At 35.5% G+C, this 24055-nt stretch overlaps 1 protein-coding gene across 1 annotated transcript; it reads right to left on the reverse strand.

The window, feature by feature from the left end:
* Positions 1–22790: 22790 nt before the first annotated feature.
* Positions 22791–23809, reverse strand: LOC121256226 (putative clathrin assembly protein At4g40080). The gene has a single exon (XM_041156959.1). The coding sequence runs from the start codon at positions 23790–23792 to the stop codon at positions 22791–22793; it is 1002 nt and encodes a 333-aa protein (XP_041012893.1). The 5' UTR covers positions 23793–23809.
* Between the last annotated feature and the right edge of the window lie 246 nt (positions 23810–24055).

Raw genomic sequence — 24055 nt, forward strand, 5'->3', positions numbered from 1 at the left:
TAATAAGCTTAATGTTAGGAATTGGGGGAGGAGTGGCATTCTTCTTCCCATTGTATTTTTTCTTGTTCATGGTTACTGCATGAATTCATGAGTAAGAACGTCAGGAATAAAATTTTGAGATCCTTTAATATATTCAACATCAAAATTAAATACACTTAAAATAGTTTGTCATCTAGCCAAAATATGCTTAGAAACAATGTTTTCAACATCTTTTTCTAAAACATATTTAACACTTTTACAATCAATACGTAATAAAAAATTTTTATTTAACAAATCATTTTGAAATTTAGAAATACATAGTACTATAGATAAAATTTCTTTCTTCATAGTACTATAATTAAGCTATGCATTATTCCAAACTCCAGAATGGAAATGAATAATTTGTTCGGATGAGTCTGGTGAAATAGTTTGATTTAGAATGTCACCATAACTAATGTCCGAGACATTTGTTTTAACCATTTTGAAAGAAGCAGAAGTAGGAATATTAAGACATGGAAGAGTTTTAACATGTGTCTTGATTTGTTTAATAACATTAGTATGGATTTCAGTCCAAGGACGAGAGTTAGAATGTAATCGCTCAAAGAGTGGACAACATTGTTTCCTTATATCCTTGTAGAATTCTGCAACATAATTGAGAGAACTAAGGAATCTTTACAACTAGATTTTATCAAGAATAACACTGGGGAATCTGTCAGCAAATTCAATAGCATGGCTAATAGGTTGAATTTTACTTTCATAAATATCATAACCAATGAGTTTAATCTTGGTTTGGAAAATTTTAATTTTTTTAGCAGAAACAACAAGACCATTTTGTCTAATGATATCTAGAAACGAATGGAAATCTTTCCAAGGTTCATTAATGGAGTTTGAGTAAATAAAGACATCATCAATGTAAACAATAGTGAAATGAGTGAAAGAATTGAAAATATTATTCATAATGTTTTGAAATTTACTAAGGGAGTTTTTGGGTTTAAAAGGCATTACATTCCACTCATAATGACCAAATGGGTTAGTAAAGGGAGTTTTATATTTATCTAACTCACTAATATGGATTTGCTAAAATCCTTATTTCAGGTAAAACTGGGAGAAGACTACTGCGTCACTAAGGCTATGAATTAAATCATTTTTATTGGGGATAGGGAACATAATCCACTCTAAGACTTTGTTCAATGGTTTGTAATTAATAAGTAGGTGAGGTGTTCCTCTCTCAATCTCTGCATTTTTTTGGACATAAAATGCAGCACTAGACCAATGAGACTTACTATACCTAATAATATTCTTAGCAAACAAATCATGTATTTCAATTTTGCAAAATTCTAAAGTCTTACTATTCATTTGAATAAGTTGAGGTTTAGTGGGAATATTTTTTTTCAGAAAAATCTTTAACATATGGTACAGTAACAACATATTTCTTCCTATGCCAGAAATCATTTTGAAGATTAAAACAAGAATCATCAATCAGTTTTTTGTTAAAATCGCTGATCTTTGACTGTAATAATTTACCAGACAATTATTCAGCAATTTTTTTATATTTGATTCCCTATTGTAGGAAATTCAAATATTTCAAACTTTTAATAGTATCAATATTGAATTTTGAAACAAATTTAAACTTTACTTTCTAACCAAAAGACTAAGTAGTAATAACATCTTTTTCCGAAATGAATGGATATAAAGAATAAATAAAAGGAATCCTTAATATAACTTTGTCAGTCATATTTTTAACGAGTACAGAAGGAATTTTAAAATAAACATTATTCTGGTAGACATGAGAAATATTGAGCACATACTTGATCTTTATCTGAGATCCATTAGCCAAGAATAATCTTTCAGTAGATTTTTCATAATATTTATTGGGTATTATCCCTTCCTGGATACAATTCATATCTGATATGAAATCAATCATAGTAATCACAATAAATTCATATTCATTACAAAAAATAATAATAATAATTTTAGAAAAGCACTAGGGATGAATAATATGATGAATCAAGCAAATTTAATTGTTGTCAGAATGTGAAGTTTTTTCCTCCTTTTGACTTGAAACTGAATCATTTATTTGCTCATCATTATCAGAAAGATTATCTTGATCAAAATGTTTATCAATTTTTAAACACAATAATTCTTGTTTAAAAGAATCATTTTCAGATTTGAAATTGTTAATCTCAATTTTAAGTTCAATAATTTCTTTTTTAATAAAAACAATTTCACATTGTAAATCAATAGTTGAAAATTTCTTTGGATTTTTTCTTTTCAAATCTTCCCAAAGTTTCTTGAAAACTAATTTTTGATTTAGAAGTTTTAAGTTCTTGGTGAATCATTGTCTTCTTGAGCTTATGAAAATATTATTCTTTCAGCTCAAGATTAATAATTTGACTAATCAAAGTAAATAAAAGATTTTATTGTTCTTCAGCTTTGGTTAAGACATTGATTGTTTTACCCAAAGATTTGTAACAAGAATTACCATAATCAAGCTTAATATTTGGAGAATTAGTTAGTTCAGTTTTTGAGTGATAATCAGAATCACTTGAACTGAATTCATTAATATTAGATGATTAAGAAGATTTTGAATCAATTCCTCACGATCATCTTCATCAAGTTTTATTTGATTAAGCAAATGTTTAAGGATAGTATAAATCAAAGTATTAATACTATTAGGGATACCCCTTAATATGGTAGTATGAAAAATATGTAAACCTTCATCATCATGCTTAATTACATTCCGAAAGGTTTTTTTTACTTCTCTGGAGAGATGCTTATTCCACCAATGTCGAAGCATACCAGAAAATCCTGTAGTTAATAGATCAACGGTCTCAGTTTGGCTAAAACTGTTGTTATTAACACAGGCATTTAGAACCATGGACATTTTATTCATGGCATTGAGAATTTATTGTTCAGAGAGTCTATCAATATTTCATTCATACAATTTATCAGAAGAAATAGAAAATTGGGTTTGAAAAAATATTTATTCAAACTGTAAATCAGGAAGAGTATGTCTAGGATACCAATTCTTCGTTCGAATCATTGGATTGAGCCTTTTTGAAGAAAATATTTTAATCCCAAGTTTTTCCAAATCAATATCATGAATTTTTTTTTCAAGTAAGACAAGATCTTTATTAGCAGAAGAATTAGTATGAATTGATTCATCTGTAGAAAAATCCGAAACAACTTCATTGTCGTTGATATTTAAAGCACTGGTAGAGGGTTGTTCTTTCTTTAAATTAGTAAATATTTAATTAATTTTATCAAGAGTGCTGGCTCGTTTGGTCTTGGGACCTTGTCTATTCTCTGGTAAAATAATCAAAAGTTTTTCAATTTTAGAAGTCAAAGTAGAAATAGAACTTTCAACCTTTTCTTCAATACGATCCAACTGCTAACCTATAACATCAAGATTTTGATTGACAAAATTATTTTGTTCAATAATCTTCTTTTTTATTGTAAAAGTGGTAGCTTTAGGATCAACATTGGGTACTTTGAAGGGAGAAGCATTTATTTTTGCTCCCTTATGGGAAATAATAATTGTCTCTAAAGGAGGGTGGCTAGATTTAACCACTGTCTTTCCTTCTTCTTTGACAAAATTAGTTTTAACAATATTTAAACTATCTTTAGAAACATAATAATTTTCAAGGAAATCAAATAAAAATATATGCTTTCGTATGGCATTTATTTTTTCTTTCTATTTCCTTTTAACATGACAAGATTTTCTCTTATCAATATTTTTAGCAGAACTATATTAATTATATAAAACAATTAAATCAATTTAAAAAACTCTATTAATCACAGTAAGCTGGCTGTGATGAATGAGAGCAACCATATCTGAAACTGTTGGAGATAAAGGTGAAGCATTTTCTTCTTTTTTTTATTAGCTTCTCCCTTTATGACTTTATCTTTAGATATGTCGGAATGCTTAGTAGTGTAATAAGAAAAAGTAACTTGAGATCAGGTGGTAGAAACACATTTCAGTTTTAAATAAGGTTTAGCAGTTTTACTGAATCTTCCAGAAAGTTTATAAGATTTTGGTCTCTTCTTTTCGGGTTATCAGCAACAGATCCAACAAAAGAACATCTAGTTCTAGCAAAAGAATTTCTTCTTTCGTTGTTTACTAATGATTGATTAAAACTAATTTTAATAGTATCGTTCAAATATTATTGAATATAATCAAGGTTAAGTTCAACAGAAATAAGCTTAGCAGGAGGAACTTCATGTTCCAAAGTCCATTCATCAGGAAGAGTAATATATTTCCAATGAATTATTTTTAGAACTTGAATGTTAGCATTAGGAGTAGAACTCTGAATTAACAAAGTTTTATTTCCTTAGGTTTTTAAAATAATTTAAAGATTTAAATTAGTTTTAATATCCAATAACAAATATGGTAAATTATGACAAGGGGTTTGCTACCTTCATCCAAAGTATACCTAGATGTCAAAATATTTAAAGTCAAAATTTTAAAAATGTTAAGATCATCCAAAACAAGAGTTAAATTATATATATATATATATATGGTAAATATATGACATTGAACCCACTCAAAATCCTTAGACCAATCTTTTTCTTATAGCATCTTTAGACCAATCTTTTTCTTCTCTTGAGGTGAGGTTCCTCTTTTATAGACGAAGGAGGAGCTTTTAACAAAAGCAAACAATAGAAATAGTAAAAGCAAACCATACAAGCAGCAGTACAATTAGCAGAAAGAATATTGTCAGAAAAGCAGGTGATCAATCAGTCTTATACATATATATATACACACACATAAACATAAGAATATAATACTTACGTTGGTGCCAATTTTTTGATCTGACAATTAGGAGTGAGCACCAACCCAGTAAGAATTGAAATCTCCAAAATCTGACTCCGACTTCACTTCATATTTAATCCATTTGTACACAAGATTTTTTTGTGGGCTTTTGAATTTCAAATTTACTAAAAATATAACCAAAACTCTTTGAACAAGATCAACAAGATGCCATTGGTCATTCTACATAAATATTTACAATAGATATATAATTATAAAAAAGTATTAACAGTAAATATAATAGGAGTCTAGCAACAAAGTAAATAAATTACAGGTTTGAAATTCAGCTACTGCCTTGTATGTAATATCATATTATAGTATTACATATTATTTCTAGTGTATAATTACATGTTATGTTTTATAGTATTACACTTAATTATATTATACTAGTGTCTAACTTATTTATAACTTATTTCTATACTAGACTTATTTCTAGTGTCTAATTACATGTTACTATACTTTAGTAAATTAGTATTATGTGTTATTAACTTATTATACTAGACTTATTAGTTATTAATTCTATACTAGTGTTTAACTTCTTTATAAACTAGACTTATACTACAGTGTCGAATTACATGTTACTATCCATTAGTAAATTCGTATTATGTTATTGACTTATTATACTATACTTATTTCAATACTATTGTCTAATTTATTTATATACTTGATTATATATGGTAGTAATTATACTATGATATTTACATATACTAAACTATTATTAGTCTATTTATATTATTGTATAAGTATATTATTTTATAATAATTAGTTCATATTAGTATATTATTGAATTTAACTATATAATTTTTAGTTTTTTTTTTTTTTTTATGAAGAGCCGAGAATCACCTGTCCACGAGTGATCCCGTCCCGATTATATTAATAAACCCTCACTTATGGCGGAGGAAAACCGTGGTTACATACCAATACCCGGCGTTACAATATAAAAATCCGAAACCAGATATTAAAAAAACCTAGTATATCTAGAGAAAATTACAAAAACAACCTCCTCACCTGCAAAAAAACCATTAGTACAACAAACATATACAATAAAATCTAACCAAACCAACACAACAACTAAATAGAACCAGATTCTTAATTCTGACAGCACCTCAAAGAAGGTAACCCAAGTTTATCCAACCGAAGTAAACCTCGAGGGACCCTAGGCAATTCTCCAGCTATATTCCAATCCATATTAAGACCAGCTGCCCCACTCCGAGCCAACCAGTCAGCAACTTTATTACCTTCCCTATAAACATGCCTAACTGTGCAAACCATCGAATCCATAAGAGCAAGAGTATCCTCCCAGAAATCTTCCAAATACCATATGCCACATCTTCGCCTATTCCACCAAGAGATTACCACTTGAGAGTCTAATTCTATTTCCACAAAAATAATCCCTAGCTTTAAGACCCTGCAGCAATGTTAACACTTCAGCTATAACTATACTAGTATATATGATCAATATATAAATAAATATATATTTTTTATAACATATGTGCAATAACAAAGTTGGGTTTGGAGTCGAAGTCGGAGCATAAAGTAGGAGTTGGATCATCGGACCAGAGTCAAAGTCGGTCCGCTAACACTTTTAATGTTGAATACAAGTCCAACTGGAAAATTAAAAAAAAAAAATCCGACTCCAACTTCATTTTATTGGAATCGGAGCAAGTTAGTTTCAGAGTGATTTGTGCTCTACCTTAAGTATCAATCAGTGATGGTGGGATGACTAGAAAATGGGGTGAAAAAAAAAATTGCACAATAAAAAAAATCAGAGGACACTAAAATTTAAGTGATTTGACATTAAAGCTTAGGTCTACAAAAATCAAGAGGGGTGAGAAAAAGAATTAGAGAAAGAAGAAAAAGAAGCACTTCCTTAGATGTAATGAAGTGCTTGTCCATTAATGTGTATATATTATCCTATATATATGCTGTGCAAGTCATGATCGGTTGGGGGTATAGACAATGAGGCTTAAATCGTGTCAAAAAGGTGGTGTGCCCATCGCTTATCGCTTCAATATTAAATGTTATACCTAGCAAGTGGATTGTCAAATAATTCTACCCTTTTTTCAAATTATAACCTTGGTTTTACTTCTTGTAATCATTAAAAATTATATTAAAAATATAAATCCTACTAAAAGAATTAAGATACCATTTAACATCGAATTCTCAATTATAAGAATTTAGACGCTAATATTTTTCTTCATTTGTCGATGGAGTATTTAATAATTGGGAGTTATTATACAAAAAAGATATGGATTAGAGAAAGCTCCATCCAAGCTATTATATTTCTACGCTTCATTCAAAAATAGAAGAAAAATATTTATAACAGAAATGAAGATTTTGTTTTTGCAAAAGGATTAACAATGTTTTCCTTTTTTTTAAAAAAAAAATAGAAAAATTTAATTCTATTAATTAATAAACTTGTTCTTCTCGTGATTTCAAACCATGTTAAGTGATAATTAAGGCTTCATTTAGTTACACTAATGAGATAAGATAAAAGTTTAATAAAATATTGTTTGAATATAATATTTTAATATTATTTTTGTTTTAAGATTTAAAAATATTGAATTATTTATTTTATTTTATTTAAAAATTTAAAAAAATTATAATAATTAGATGAAATTTAACCTAAGTGTGTTAGGTTGTTGGATTTTTTCCACCAATTCAGTTCCGAAGATAACTATGTTTTTTTTTTTTTCTTCTTCTGCATCTGAGTTGGCCCAAAAATATCTACGGATCGAGTGATAACTCCAAAAGTAATACGTACAGTGACTTGCATTGCGTGCATACTCATCACACGTGTGAAAGTGGAAAAACTATATTAAAGGCCAGCCCAAAGATACAGGCAAAGCTGCCCCTGTTATTTATTTTTGGGCCCTGGCCATCTTTTCTTTCTTTTACATTTTGTCTGTTATTTCTTTTAGAAAAAATCTAATTATAAGCGATTATGCATATTAATATATACATTCATTCAATATGATTGATCAGAAAATAAATTTTATTAAAAATAATGCTAATTTTAATTTAAAATATAAAGGCAACAATATTAATATACAGATTGATACGCAAACTTACTTGTACATAACAAAATTCTTACTTTTAAGCCAACAAACCTTGCTTTCTAGACACAACACTATTGGGTACGTACTTCTAGAATATGAATAATATGGTAGCTAGATTTATAAAGACAGAGTTTATAAATTGACGTAATTTAATGTTATACGTTAGATTTATTTTTTATTAATAAAAGATAATTTACAATTTAATATATCATATTAAGTTACATTAATAACATCGCTTTAAAACAAACATTTCTCTTTTATTTTATCACAAAATGTCATATAATTAAAAATCTTACGTAAACATTAATTTTAATTTACATGATGATATCTTATGGTTATGGCTATATAATTTTAATTAATCTTACCGAATAATTCCTTTTTAGATTTTAAGTCCAGGATGTTTAATTGTTGGGATGAATATGGCTGTATATAAACAATGTTAGGGTGCGCTTGGTTACCAAACTCACCTCAACTCATCTCAACTCATCATTACAACTTTTTTAAATCCCAATACAAAATATAATAAACAATTCAACTTTTTTAAATTTCAAAATAATAATAATATTAAAAAATAATATTCTAACAATATTTTATCATCACAACTCAACTCACTTCAACATCCACATACACCCTTACTCGACAAGTTGCTGATATCGATTTGGTCAAACTAAAATTCAGCTCAATTTATTGACAATGGTAAAATACAATGAGTAAGAAGGCATAACTGCCTTGGGTGCGTATGAAAAGGAGAATAACGGAATGTAAGGAATGCAGAGGAAAAACAGAGAACCTGAAAATGATTTGTGTAAAAATGGAATGTCGTATATTCCTTTACATACATGTGTTATTTATAGTTACAAGAAATCAAATAACAGAATAATGAATAAAATACAATATATTTACAGCTCATCAAATGAAATCACATTCTTCGTAATACGTCAATCCGGAGGCCTCGTAGGTGTTGGAGAATTATTTTCTTCTAACTTTGACACCCCTTGCAAGATGGAGAGTAAATATTGATGACTCCTATCTTGAGCAGTAGATGATTAAACGTGGGAGAGTGTAAAGGCTTGGTGAGCAAATCAGCCAGCTGAGAGGAAGAAAACACATGCGCAGTCTTTACGTGTCTAGCTGAAATTTTATCTCTAACTAGTTGACAGTTGAGCTCGATGTGTTTCGTGCGCTCATGAAACACGGGGTTCGTGGCAATGTGTAGTGCATCAAGGTGGTCACAGTAAAGAGTTGTCGTTGCCTCAATATTGATCTGCAAGTCAATGAGCAAGTAACGGATCCAAGTGAGCTCACAGACTACGGTAGCCATCGCTCGATATTCTGATTCTCCAGAGGACCTTGAAATCATTTGTTGTTTCTTTGACTTCCATGAGACAAGAGAATTTCAAATGAACACACAAAATCCAGTGGTTGATCGGCGAGTGTCTGGACAATTTGCCCAGTTGGCGTCAGAGTAAGCTACAAGGTCCAAAGTTGAACTGGCTGGGAGAAAAATGCCCTGCCCTGGGGTCCCCTTGGCATATTTAAGGACTTTGATTACTGCATCATAATGTGAGACATGAGGAGTGTCCAAAAACTGGCTGAGGAGATTCACGCTATAGCTTAAATCGGGCCGTGTATTAGTCAAATACAGTAGCTTGCCAACCAACTTGCGATAGAGAGAACGGTCATGAAAGAGTGGACCTTTTTTCTTGCTGAGCTTAGGATTCGGTTCCATGGGCACGAGAGAAGGTTTGGTTGCCAAGAGACTAGTCTCAGATAATACATCCAGCGCATATTTGCGTTGGCTAAGTTGTATGCCTGCTTTAGAACGACTGACTTCCATTCCGAGGAAGTATCATAATGAGCCCAGATTTTTTATTTGAAACTTGGTTTCTAGAAATTTCTTCACGACAGTGCTTGAATGTGAGTCCGAACTCATGAGAATGATATCATCGACGTACACAAGTAAGGCGATGAATGTGGTAGACGTACACTTGGTGAAAAGGCTGTAGTCAGCCTTTGATTGGATGAAACCAAATCCAGCTAAGGTAGACGTAAGCTTCGCATTCCATTGGTGGGATGCTTGACACAAGCCATAGAGACTTTTTTGCAAACGGCAAACTCGATTTGTTTTGGCTGCGTAGTGGCCAAGAGTTGGCTTCATGTAAAGTTCTTCATCAAGGTTGCCATATAGGAAGGTGTTGTTGACATTAAGCTGTTGAAGATTCCACCCTTTGATGGCAGCGATAGCTAGAAGACATCGAATAGAAACCAATTTAGCAACAGGTGAGAAAGTGTCGTGAAAATCAATACCTTTGCGTTGGGTAAAACCCTTTGCGACTAGTCGAGCTTTGGCTTGCTCCACTATGCCGTCGGCTCTAAACTTGTACTTGTAAATCCATTTGCAGTCGATTGGTTTCTTTCCTGGAGGAAGATCCACGATGGTCCATGTCTCATTGAGTTCAAGAGCAGTAAGCTCTTGGTTCATTGCCTCACACCAGATTGGGTGTTTGATGGCTTGTGTATATGATGTTGGCTCAGAATTAATTGAGACGGAGGTGGTAAAAGCTTGAAATTGAGGTGAGAGTGATGCATATGATAAAATTGAAGAAAGGGAAAATAAAACATCATTACCTGAACGTGAAGAAGAGGCATAGGAGTTCAACTTGGATGCCGAGTGGTGAGCTTCGGGTGTGGTGACCTCACTGACTTGTTGGCAATGATAGTTTTTGAGATATTTTGGGGCCGTTCTCATGCGAGTAGATTTTTGAAGGGGTGGAGGAAAGTATGTAGTGGATGAACAGTCATCAGGCGAGGGAATAGAAGGGGAATTATCAGTCTGGGGACGAAGAGGAGGTGAGCTCGTAGGTGACGTGAAGTGGTCTGTGGTTTCGTTATTGGAGATGAGGGGAATATGACCGAAGGTATGTTGAGCATGTGGAGTGGATTTATGGGTGACTGGAGGGGTGTCATGGGCAACGTCAATATGCACTGACAGAAGAGAAATGGGCAACGTTGTAGGTGTTGGGTGTTTTAGTGGAAAAATTTCTTCATGGAAAATGACGTCTCTTGAGAGAAAAATTTGTTTGGTGGTTAGGTTGAGTAGTTTATATCCTTTTGCACCATATGGGTAGCCGAGGAAGAGATACTTTCTAGCTTTGAGTTCGAATTTGGTCCGGGCATGGGAAAGAGTAGAGGCAAAACACAAGCACCCAAAAATTTTGAAATGGGAGTAAGAAGGTTTGGTTTGGAAGAGAACTTCAAATGGGATTTTATGGATGAGTGTTGGGGTGGGTGTTCGGTTGATCAAGTAGACGGCGGTGGTGATAAAATCAGACCAATATTGTAAGGGTAAGTCGGATTGAAATTTGAGAGCGCGCACCACATTGAGAATGTGTTGGTGCTTGCGCTCAGCTAGGGCATTTTGTTGGGGGTGTAGCAACATGAGTTAATTGATGTAAGACTCCTTTGGAATTATAGAAATGAGGCATTTTGAATTCGACACCATTATCAGATCTAAGAATTTTGATTTGAGTGTTGAATTGTGTTTCAACAAGTGAAAAAAAAAATCAGAAGAGATGTTTGACCTCTGATTTTGTTTTAAAAAAGGTAAATCCAAGTGCATCTTATAAATTGATCAACAATGGTGAGGAAATATTTTGCACCATCTATGATATGGTTTGGTTGGGACCCCAAATATCCACCGAAACAACATCAAAAGGATTTTTGGATTTGGGCTCTGTTTTGGGAAAGGGCAATTTATGTTACTTTGCAAGGGGGCAAACTTCACAAGGAAATTTCAAATGATTCGTATGTTTGAAATCAACATTAATGTCATCTAATAGATGCTTGGTCGTGGAACTATGTCCAAGCCTGTAATGCCATAAAGTAAACGGATCAAATTTTGCAACATGAGTGTAATTAAGGAAAGATGACGGAAACAAAGCATGAAAAACGTGTTGAAGAGCAGATGGTTTGGGTTTGGAAAACTGCAAGTGGTAGAGGCCATCACACACCGTCCCCACTCCAATCGTCATCCAAGATGAAAGGGCCTGAATTTAACAAGAATTGAGAAAAAAAAAATTAGACAACAATTTGAATATTGAGACAACGATTTGGCAGAAATCAAATTGAATGTAAAAGTAGGAACACACAATACATGACGAAGGACTAAATAAGGTGATAAGTATACATCATCAACATGTGAAGCAGTGGTAGTAGAGCCATTCAGAAGGTTGATGATGCGTGAAACTTGAGTAACGTTGTGTGTGAAAAAACTTGGGCTATAGATCATGTGATCCGTAGCTCCCGTGTCAATAATCCAAGGTGTTTGGGTATATGAATTACGAGCTTATGTGTGAGTGTGGTGAGGAAGTGAAATACCAGAAACGGGAGATGAAATGGTATTGATGTTATTTGCCACAGGAAGAGTTGCATCACTGCGAGATGGGTGGAGCAAGGTTAGGAGCTGGCTGTACTGCTCATGAGTAATAGGTGGACTATGGTGGGATTCCTCCTGTGCAAGAGAAGACTGATTAGCTGCGGATTTAAATTTGAAGATGTTCTTGTGGCTAGGAGGGCATCCGTTCATCTTGTAGCATTTTTCCTTCAAGTGGCCTAGTATGCGACAATGTGAACATATTGGTAAGTTCGGGTTTGCCTTGAAGCACCGTTCCAGAGAATGGCCAGGCATGTTGCAATGTGAGCAGAAGAGTCGCTCCCGGCGAGTGTTGGTCGTGTTACAGTTATTAGGTCCCTTGGCAGCCATTGCAAGAGGCGCTGGTATAGAGTGAAGCTGTCTGCGTCTTTCCTCTTGTTAAACAAGAGATAGAACGCGGTTGAGGGTGGAAAGTGAATCATGAAGTAGGATTTGAGCACGGACGGAATCGTAAGAGTCATCAAGAAAAATGAGAAATTGCATCACCTTGTTACGGTGGGCATATTCCAGCAGTGATTTGACTGCACCACAGGTGCAAATTGGCATTGGTTCGTAGATTTCAAGTTTGTCCCATAGACTTTTGAGTTTATTGTAGTATTGACTGACAGAGTCGTTATCGCTCCCGAAAGTCTTTTCAAACGCTGTCAGCAATCTCGGCATGGGTAATGCTTAATCTATGTTCCGAACTAACTGAGTGTTGTATCCAAGCGATGATCATGTCATTGCAGCGCTCCCATAGGGCAAAGAGAGGATCGGAGATGGTGGCTGGCTTGGTGATGGTTCCATCGATGAACCCAAGCTTGTTTTTTATGTTAAGTGCATGGCGCATCGTCCTCACCCAAGTCATGTAGTTTTCCGTTGTCAAGAGGTCAAGGACAAGGGGAGAGGAAGCACCTTCTCCTGGTTGGATGAAAAATGGGCTAGCGGGATGGTGAGGGTCATTTTGATTTTTGGGTGGCATGTTTGCTGCAGGAACTTATTCGGTCATGGCTCTGGTACCATATTGACAATGGTTGAATACAAGGAGGAAGAAGGAGTAATGCCTTGGGTGCGTACGAAAAGGAGAATAACGGAATGTAAGAAATGCAAAGGAAAAACAGAGAACGTGGGAATGATTTGTATAAAAATGAAATGTCGTATATTCCTTCACGTACATGTGCTATTTATAGTTACAAGGAATCAAATAACAGAATAATGAATAAAATGCAATATATTTACAGCTCATCAAATGAAATCACATTCTTCATAATACGTCAATCCGGAGGCCTCGTAAGTGTTGGAGAATTCTTTTCTTCTAACTTTGACACAATTAGTTAATGAGTTACACATTAACACAAAAATATGATCAATTATTTTTTTTTTATAACAACGGATTTTATTCCATTCATTAGAACATACAAAGTTGACTTAAGCAATAAGTTAATTACAAACGTTAGTATTTTTCCAGTTCACTTTCGTGACTAACATGGTCTAGTTCAGACGGCAAATCTCTAAAAACTGAAGTCTAAGAGATAACACAACTCTGTCTACGACAGAGTTTGCAGTAACCAAGTAAACAAAACTCCATACCCGACCAATCGGAGTATGGAGAACCAACCCCATCATCACCGCCTAAGCGGAGGGGGGACAACACCCTTCAGACCTAAGTCCGAAGGTACAACGTTTTTGGATTTTTGTTTTCTTGAAAATAAAGATAGGGCATAAAATAAACTACATTGTAAAAGTACTGTGAAAAGGAAAAAAACAGTGCACAAAAAGACTGCAGAGGGAAAACCGATTGTCAATCTTGGGAGATCCAGAGTCGCCGGTTGGGAGCAGCCACGCGTTGCAGTGGCAGAGAGCTCCTTGGTGGCGCGTGAGGGCCACACGCTGATGAGCCCCGAATTTTTCTTCCCGCACGTGCTGGTTACGCTCCATTCCGATTGGGGCCGCATTTGGTGGTCGTGTATATTGGCGGCTGACCAACCTCCTGGTGGGGCGCATGTTGGCTATTGGATGCTGAGAAGTCACGATCAGCGATTCTCCCTTTATTTGGCCTGATAAAAAAAAAAAAAAAAAAAACCTACACAAGAAGAAAAACAGAGAGGGAGAGGGAATGAGCCTAAGCTCCCACCCCCTTGAGCCGATTCTGAAGATTGGGAGAGTTTAGAGATAAGGGAGAGGGTTTAGAGAGAGCAATTATATTGATTTATTGTATTATGAATATGATAAATTATTAAACAATACAATTTATAAAACTTGTATCGGCTCATATAAGTTTGAATAATTTTATATTTATCCGTTGTTAGAATATTACATCTATGTTTATAATGAGGATGCCTTTTTAATATATATTCAAAGACATTATAAAAATTAATTATATTCGCAATACTAAAATCCCTCAATTAAAAGTTTGAACCGATCAACGCGTATTCGTATAAAAGTTGAAAGAATAAGGATGAAAGCAGGTCATGATTACGGTACTACGTCATATGGCCTGCCGATCAAGCAATGGATCGAGGTGATCAGGTCAGTTTCTTTTTATGGCTATGTGCATGTTTTAAACGGATATACCGATAGGCAGGATACAATAAATAGACAAACAAAACTACGATAGATTTCATAATATAATATAAATAATTATTATTTTTTGTTATGAATTTAAACTTTTAGAATAAGTAATAATTTTATATAGTATTAGAATCTAGGTTTACCAACAATCCACAAGAGAAATTAATGAGTTGTTACTGCTCGACCTAGGGCTCGATGCGTGAGTATGAGATTGTTCGGATTGTCCCATATTAGTTAAGGAAGGCGCTAGTAGTCAGCTTATAAGAGTAAAGGAAAGCCTCAGCTCTTAAGTAAGCTTTTGATGTTAAAAGGGACCTGACCTATGACTATTCAATACTGGTAAAATAAATTCAAACTTTAACTTATTTTAAATTTTATTTTATTTAACTAAATATTTTATGTATTAAATTATACATTAAACTTTTGAGAGGTGTAGTAATTAATTTCACAATCATATCGATATTCATGCTGTCATTGCTGCATGCTACCTGTATTATTATTAATTGTTCACATGTATACATCGATCATTCCCATGATTTGCAGTGGACGGCATATATAGTTGGTGCATATATACATGCTTGCAATTACCTCTGTACCTACTCTTCCTGCCTTAATTCTGATGAAATAATTGACATCATGAGTAGTTAGTACCACCTCTACGTACCAGACAACCTGGATAATATCCTAGCAGCAACAGATCAAAAAGGTTAGCAAAAGGTAATCATCAGACGTCCTTGTATCGGTTTATATATATATATATATATATATATATATGTAGATGTAGATGTATGTATCGGTTTTTTTTTTTTAACATATATACAACATTAGAGTATTCAAGAAAGTCAACAGTTGTAGGCCATTTGCTTTGTTAGGTCAAATTAATTATAGTAAAATATTTCTATTCCATTTTTAATTAGATATTGAGAGTGTTCGTTGAGTGTTTAAGAGGGCCAATTAATAGTATACATGATTGTGAATTAGTCCTAATTAATCCTCTCACACATACACATATATAATTCATGTCTAGGGTTAGTCGGGACTAGGGTTTAAGTACCCTTCTTTTTCTTCTTATCGATCGATCAAAGTTATTTTACAAGAGACTATTTTTTTTTTTTTTATAAGAGAATACTTTCATTAATAAAAATCAACTCCACTTACATCAAAGACTCAGACCAAATGATCTGTGAAATACAATCTGGATAAGAATTCTACTAAACTGCCAAGTCTTCTAGATGCCAAGCAAATTTTGCCAAAGTATGAGTTTCTGCATTAGCCATTCTTCCTTTATGAAGGATTAAACAACTTGGAGAAAACTTCATCAATGCCTTGATTTCATAGATTAAGTTGCCCATGAAGACCTCGATTCCTCTACTGCTTGAACTTCATTCACCACCAATAATGAATCACTCTTTATCACTAGATCAAAAATACCCGGTGGAAGACAAAATTGAAGACCCTGAAAGATAGCCAACAATTCAATCTCCATTAGATCATTCACAGCATTTTCCTTCTTACAAGCAGCAAGAACCACCTCTCCTGTGGCATTTCTTAAAATCATGCCCACACCTGCCTTGCATTGATCACTAAAAATTGCTCCATCAACATTTAACTTCAACACCCTATATGGTGGAGGCTGCCAACTGTAAACTTTGATCTGTTTGGAAGGAGGAAGGCCTTTAACTTCTTTAAACTCAAGAGCCAAAGATAGAGCATGTTCAATAACTTGACCAGTAGCCAGTACTCTATGCTCAAATTTTTTTTTGATTTCTTCGATACCAAAGTCCCTAAGCTATCAGAAAGAAATTCTCCAAATCTCCTTTTTGTCCTCGTGTCATGACATGCCAAACAATCTGCAGAAAATCTTGATTCTCATAAAAAACCAGGAGATCATGTAAATAGACTTTCCATGAATCTCTCAACACAGGGCAGTAGCATAAAGCATGTCTCACATCCTCCTCAACCTCAGAACACCATATACAATGAGCTTCCTGAATGATCTTCTTCTCTTTAAGTTTCTGTAAAGTTAGAAGGCCATCTTTACATGCTTTCTAAGCAAATACTTCAATTATGTTGAGGGATTTGCAGCTTCCATAAATTATTCCACATCTTTTTCTGGTTTTCAGCATCTGAACATTCACCCACTAGTCTAGCCTGATCAAGGGATTGAAAAAACTTGTATGCACTTTTAACAAAAAATATACCATTTCTTTCATGTTCCCATGTCAAGCAATCTGGTCTATTCTCTGCACTAGGCAAAACTTTTAGCACCTCACCAACTTCACGAGGAGAGAACATGCTTCTGACTTTATCAACATTCCACCATCTGGTTTCTGCATCAATGAGGCACTCAACCTTTTGGAAAGTAGCTTCATCTAATAGAACTGGTTTGGGAAGCAACCTGTGTCCTGACAACCAACAATTAGACCAAATATTAATAGTTTTTCCATCTCCCACTCTCCACCTGCAGCCATTCAGAAGATTCTTCTTTGATTCCCATGTCCCTCTCCATACATAAGAGGGTGAGAGTCCAAGTTTTGCTTCACTGAATCTGGTTTGAGGAAAATATTTTGCTTTGAACACTTTGTGCAGTAGAGAAGATGACTCAGTCATAATCTTCCAGCCCTGTTTTGCAAGTAGTGCCTCGTTAAAAACCTTTAGTTCCTTGAAACCCAATCCTCCATTGGCTTTAGTTTCACACATTTTTCTCCAACTAACCCATCTAACCTTATGTTCATCCTGCTTTTGACCCCACCAGAACTTTGCCATCATGTTTTCAAGTTCTATACAGAAAGTTGTTGGAAGTTTGAAGAAACTCATTATATAAATTGGGATGGCAAGTGCTACAGCTTTAATCAATACCTATTTTCCACCCTAAGGTAGCATTTTTTCCTTCCATCCAACAAGCTTGTTCTAGACTTTTTGTTTTAGCTCTGAGAAAGCTTTTTTTATTTATTTATGCCTACAATAGCTGGAAGACCAAGGTACTTTTCATACTGATGATGTTGTTGGACTCCCCAAAAAGCCATAATCTCTACTTGTTGACTGGTAGGAACATTCTTACTGAAAACCATCGAGGTGTTGTCTCTATTTATACTCTGACCAGAAGCTTTCTCATATATCTTGAGTAAATGTTGGATGTTGAGACAAGTCTATAAATTAGCCCTGCAAAACAGCATATTATCATCTGCAAATAAAAGATGATTTAGCTTAAGGGCCTCTTTGCATATTCGTATATGCCTTCCACTTGTTTCCTGTCTCTAGCCTTCTTCAGTAGAGACCTTAGTCCTTCAGTACATAAGAAGAAAAGGTAAAAGGAGATAGGATCCCATTGTCATAGCCTTCGAGTAGAATAAATTGGTCCCTTTGGCTCTCCATTCACCAAAATTGAGAAAGACACTGACCTCACATTCCCCTTGCCAGATTTTGTAGAAAATCTGGCCTGCTCAATACCTTTCTTTACATGACCAAACTAGTGCTGAGTCCAAACTGACAATTTTTCCCCACATCCCTCAATCCTTTTGATAACAGAATGCATCTCAATCCCACTTGCCAACCCTCTCCAAGCTTCCTCAATGACTTTAGTACATTCTGGTGCTTCCACCCACAGCCTCAAACCTGAAGAGTTTATGACCTCTCCTCTTGTTTATCTCAAAAAATATATTCAGCAAGATAGGAACATGGTATGAGTAAGCAGCAATACAATGTTTCAGTCAAGCATTAGGAAAAAGTGAGCACCACTTTAGATTAGCAAGGCCCCTATCTAGTCTTTCAAGGATACAATGAGTTGAACCTCTATTATTACACCAAGTAAATTGATTCCCCGAATAGCCCAGATCTTTTAAAGCACACTCGTTAACAACTTCTCTAAAAGCCATCAATTTTTTTTCTGAACTCGGTCCGCTCCCCCCCCCCCCCCCCAACAGGCCCCATTTTGCATTATTGTCCATAATCTATTAAAATCTCCCAATAACAACCAAGCTTGGTTATGAGACCACTTCAAAGATCTAATCAGGTCCCATGTTTCATGTCTTTTGGAAGCATCTGGGTTACCATAAGTAAACAACCAAGAATTAGGCACTCCCTCACCATCAATCTAAGCATGAATGTGTGACTTCGAATGATTCAAGATAGAAAGCCTCACACCTTCTTTCCAGAACAAAGCAAGTCCCCCACTTCTACCCTCACAGCTTACAGCCAAACAATTTTCAAAGCCCAAATTCACTTTCTGTCAACCATGATCTTATCAACAAGCCTTGTCTCTTGCAGAAACAAGACCTTGGGAGCTTTCCTTCTGACTAGGTCACAAAGGACACAAAATCCTCTTGGGTTCCCAAGCCCACGAGAATTCCAACTTAGAAGAATCATGACTGCCAGCAGGGCTGTTTTACAGCCATTGCCGATCTCTTCATAGGTGAATTGCTACCATTCTCTCCCACTTCACTCGATGTTTCAACAACTGGATTACTAAGTTTTTGTTTTTTCAAAGTAAAACTCCTAGTAGTCCCACTTCCTCTATCCTCAGGCTCTCTCTTCCTACCACATAGAACCAGAACAGGGTCAGGAGATGTACCTGTTAAATGAGCTCTCTTCTTCCACGTACGAGTTCTGATATTACCTGCAAATTTTCTTGAGCAGGTTGGTGGGCTTGTAAACTTATTGGGCTTGGATCAGCCAACATTGGACCATCTAGTTGATGGCTCAGGCCCTCACATTCTCCTACCAAAATCAAGTTAGCTTCCTAATTAGGTAACTCAGCATCACCCAAAACTTGTGCTGCCAAATTAGCCTCCTTAGACAACGTTATCATTGCATTCAAAACAAAGTCTTTCTGATTCTTTCCTTCTACTATAGCCACATATCCCTCACTCTCCATAACTTCCTCTCATACAACATCTTTCCCAATCGTTGCTCCTTTCCTTCCTCTTGAATTATCTCACCTTCCATCTGCAACATTTGAATCAGAATTTGAATGCCTCATCGGAGAACCACCGCCACCCATCGGACTGACATCCCCAACCATTTCTTGGTTCTGCTTGTTCATCTTGACTAGATTTCCTTTCTGTTGTCTAACCAGCTTCCTTCCATCAGTAGATGCACGTAGCCACGTCCCAAATTGTTGAGAATCATCTGGTAGTGGAACCGAGTCAGAACAATATATAATCACCACCTGCATGTAAAATCCTGCCACACTTGAAACAAAAACGTGGGAGTTTTTCATACTGCATTGGGATCCAATTTTTCAAACTATACAATGTTATGGTTCTGCCCCTCACTAAAGGCTTATGTAAACACAATAAAATTTTAACTCTAAAAAAACTGCCCCATCCCACATCATCAGTCTCAACCTCCACATCCTCCACCTCTGCCATTAACCTTCCCAATTTTTCACCACATTCACGATTCATACCCAAAATAGGTAAATTATGGAATTACACCCAAAACGCTGTTATCAAAATGCATCTTACTTGGTTGGGTCAAACCATCGAATTGTTTAATCACAAAGAGATGATGATCAAACAACCAAGGCCTTCCTTCAAGTACTCGATTTTTGTATGCACGGGTAGCAAACATGATTACAAACGTGTTCTCTCCAACCTCTTGAAAGGTAGCAGGCTTACTTAACCTCCAAATCTTAGCCATTGTAGACTGCACAATAAACTTTCCTATCACTCTGTCGTTCCAAATCTTCCCTATCAAACATCGTTCCCCTTTGTCTTCTACGTCACTTGTTTTCTCTCCCTCTAGTTCAATAACTTCATCCTCCGCTTCACTCAGTTTAAATTTCCCCCACAACTCTTGTATCCGCTCCATTCCTTCTAACCAAAAACACAAAACACTCACACTACCTACTCTACTAGACTACTTCGGCGACTGTAGACCCTTCCACCTCTATTCTCCCAAAGAGAGAAAATAGAGAGGAGACTATGAGTGAATTAACTAATCTCAAAATAGGAAGCACTGCAATTTTACATGAGACTAATTAAGTAGGAATAATGTTTTGAGTGATTAATATATAAGACTACCAAAGTTGATCCTTCCTTTATGATCTGGTGGATTAAACATTAATCGTATAATTATAATTAGATCGTTAATGGAAGTAGTAGGTACGTATTTGCCGGTTGTTGAATTTTACTACTCATGTATTAATGCTAATCAGTACCGATCTTTCACTTCGGTCTGCCTTCTATAGTTCTATATATTAAGTAGAAGACTCGAATTCGAAGCTAAGTTTATTTACATCATCATGAGTACTCACAAATTAATACAAATAATGACGTAATTCCTCACTGGGGTCATGCGTGTATAGTATCTATTGATTCATAATTGGCTTGCATGCATGCCCGGGTTGTTGGCGGAAAGCTGGCTGGACGTAAAGATCACTAAGAAAAGAAAATTAAGAAACCAACCTCAGATCGGCATTTCTTACTATTTTTTGTTGATCCAGACTACATATTCCATGCATAATTCTGACAGAGAGACATGTACAATACGTAGATTCCATTCATGTATTTGATGTTGTACACGTGTTTATAATTGATCCTGATGCAGGAGGATCCAAGTTAGATGATGCTGAGTTGTCAGATTGTATGTTGACTGGGCTGAAATACCTTAAGGTGGCAGATCAGTGCAAAGATGGCAGGAAATCTTGATCTTGCCTTGATTGTGGCAGTTTTGGACACGTTTCGATATTTTGGTCATAACTTTGGTTATGGGTATCAGAATCGCACATATGATCTCAATTAGGAAAGCTTTTTTTGGCGCCCATATCGTGGGCACCCAGCTATGCTTGGTGTGCATCATTTTCAAGGCCAAATTCCACCATTTTCCCCTCTGAATTCCTATTTTTAGTTTTTTTTTTTTTTTACCTCTTATGGTAATATTTCATTTACTGTTTAGTAAGTGATTCAGAACTTGACTTTGGCTAGATTTTTGGCAGATTACTTCTTTTATTACGTTTTTAATTTTGGCATGATTATTTGGGTTTTGCTATTTTTGGTAGAATTCTGATTTGGTCGATTTTTAGCTATTACAACCCAGCTTGTGGGTTGACTAGACGGTTGTTGAATTTTGATAATTTTGAATTGAACATCAAAGGCGTTTCTCTGTATTTTTGGGCGATTCTCTTGTCTAATTTCCTGTGAATTATCTGTTGAAATTAGCCTGCAAAATAATCATTATTCTATCCGGTGTCAAATCCACACCTTGTACCTGTCTCTTGAATTGTATATTTAAGAATATAGAAAATCTCAATCCAACTCAGCTTAATTCCCTACTTTAATCTCTAATCAACCAGCATCTGCAGAAATAATAATGGAAAATATATATCTCTGAATTAGCATCAGAATAAGTGCTCATGAGCTGCAAACAGGGAAAACCTCAAAAAAGAAAAAATTCTACCTACCATATTTCTCACTTTTTTCTAACTATAATAAGGTACTCTCAATATTATTCATCAACCTTGAATTTTTCTTAAAATAATAAAGATTGATTCAAAAGTGCAAAATGCAATATGTTTTTTGATACGTACTATAGTAGAATGAGAGTCTAATACGTACATTACTCCTCATAGAATAAAGGAAAGCAAAAGTGTTGATCCCGCCCTCAACCCTTACATAAAGAACGGGCATAAGCAAAGCTATGAACATGCTTATCGATCATTATCACAGAAACTGCAGTCTCCGTCCTTATCCAGTAGTTTCTAGTACTCATCTTTATCTGTCCCTACGTCGTGCATGGATCCCTCCAATAAACCAAAAGAGATTGATTAGGCATCTCCAAATAAGGCCAATATAAGAAATGAATGCTCAAATTTCATATTTTTCGTTTTGTTGATTCCAAAAGTGTTCCTAGTACTACTATACGATCATCTGAGAATTTCAGCAGAAATCATGCAACTTGTATATATGAACAAAAAACACTAATCTACCCATCCAAAATAATTGATATCTTTACGACAAGACTATACAGCCCGAAATGAGGATTTTCGCATCATGAATCTTCCGCCGTCAGAACTCTCGCCCGCCTTTCCTCTCCTCACCGTAATCACCAATTTTCCCTCATCTTTCTCAGTCCCAACTCCATCCTTAATCTCGCTTATAAAACCCCAAAAGCTCTCCATCACCGCTCCTTTACTGCTGGACAACTCAAACAGCCTTTCTTTGCAATTCTCCAACCTTCTCAAAGTGCAGACCAGCTCGACCGATTCACCAAAACTCAAGCCACTCAGCCTCTCCCTAAACTCGCTGACTCTGACCGAAACCTCGTTTATGGCGGATAAATGATCCTCACCCACAATACCCATTATCTGATTTACCAATTTGTTTACTTTTACATGCAAAGAGTCCGGTCTTTTACAGATCTCTTCCATCAGTCCCACCAAAGAAACAATTTGCATTAGCAAATAAGAATTTGTAAGCGCTGAGATTTTTTCTTCTTGCTTATCTATATCTATACTGCATGAAGAGGAAGCAAAAAAGTATCCCAAAACTCTAGAGGTAGACAAAATGGTTTCTATGTACTGAGCGTACCATCGTACCCACGAGGAGAGCTCCCAAGTTAAGGGGCTCGAATTGTCGCGGAAGTTCGAGAGATTCAGATAGTTTCTGCCGCCGGTGAAGGGGCGGACGGATAGCTGGTCCAGTAGGATGAATTCGCCGTGCTTGACAACGTGATGGACGATGAGGAGGCACTTGAGGGCGACGGAGGAGTCGCGGGTTCTCTGGAGACGGTCCATTACAACCTCGACGGCAGTGGCGGCTGTGGCGCGTGAGCTGTGGCCAAAGGAAAGGATGGTATCGATATGTTTGTTGTCGGCAGGGGAGAAGGGGTCGTGGGTGGTGGCGCGGAGGAGGGCTAGATGCAGAGAGAGGTTGGTGGATTTTGAGAGAATTGCTGCTTTGCTTTGGGAGACCTTGTCCTTGATCATGCCGACGACGTCTTTGATCTTTGCTGTGAGTCCCATCGAGGGAATGAAAGGTGGAGAGGGAGAGAAAAGGTGCGTCTGGTTATGGATGCCAAACCCAATCAAATTTACTTGTTTGAATCTGTGGCAAAGTGATTTTCTTGGAATGTAAACGTGGGAAAGTTTTCTTGTCAAGAGCATGATCTTCTTCCAATCAAGGTTATATTCAAATCTAGATAGCAAACGCGCGTGGGTGATGTTTCACACATGGGTACTACTTAATAGATGTTCGTGAGATTTCTTAATCCTTTGAAAATTATTTT

Source organism: Juglans microcarpa x Juglans regia, chromosome 1D (assembly GCF_004785595.1).
Source record: "Juglans microcarpa x Juglans regia isolate MS1-56 chromosome 1D, Jm3101_v1.0, whole genome shotgun sequence".
Classification (NCBI taxonomy): Eukaryota; Viridiplantae; Streptophyta; class Magnoliopsida; order Fagales; family Juglandaceae; genus Juglans; species Juglans microcarpa x Juglans regia.

Coding starts and splice junctions, on each gene's coding strand:
- LOC121256226 (XM_041156959.1), bottom strand. CDS start 23,792: ATGGGACTCACAGCAAAGATCAAAGACGTCGTCGGCATGATCAAGGAC.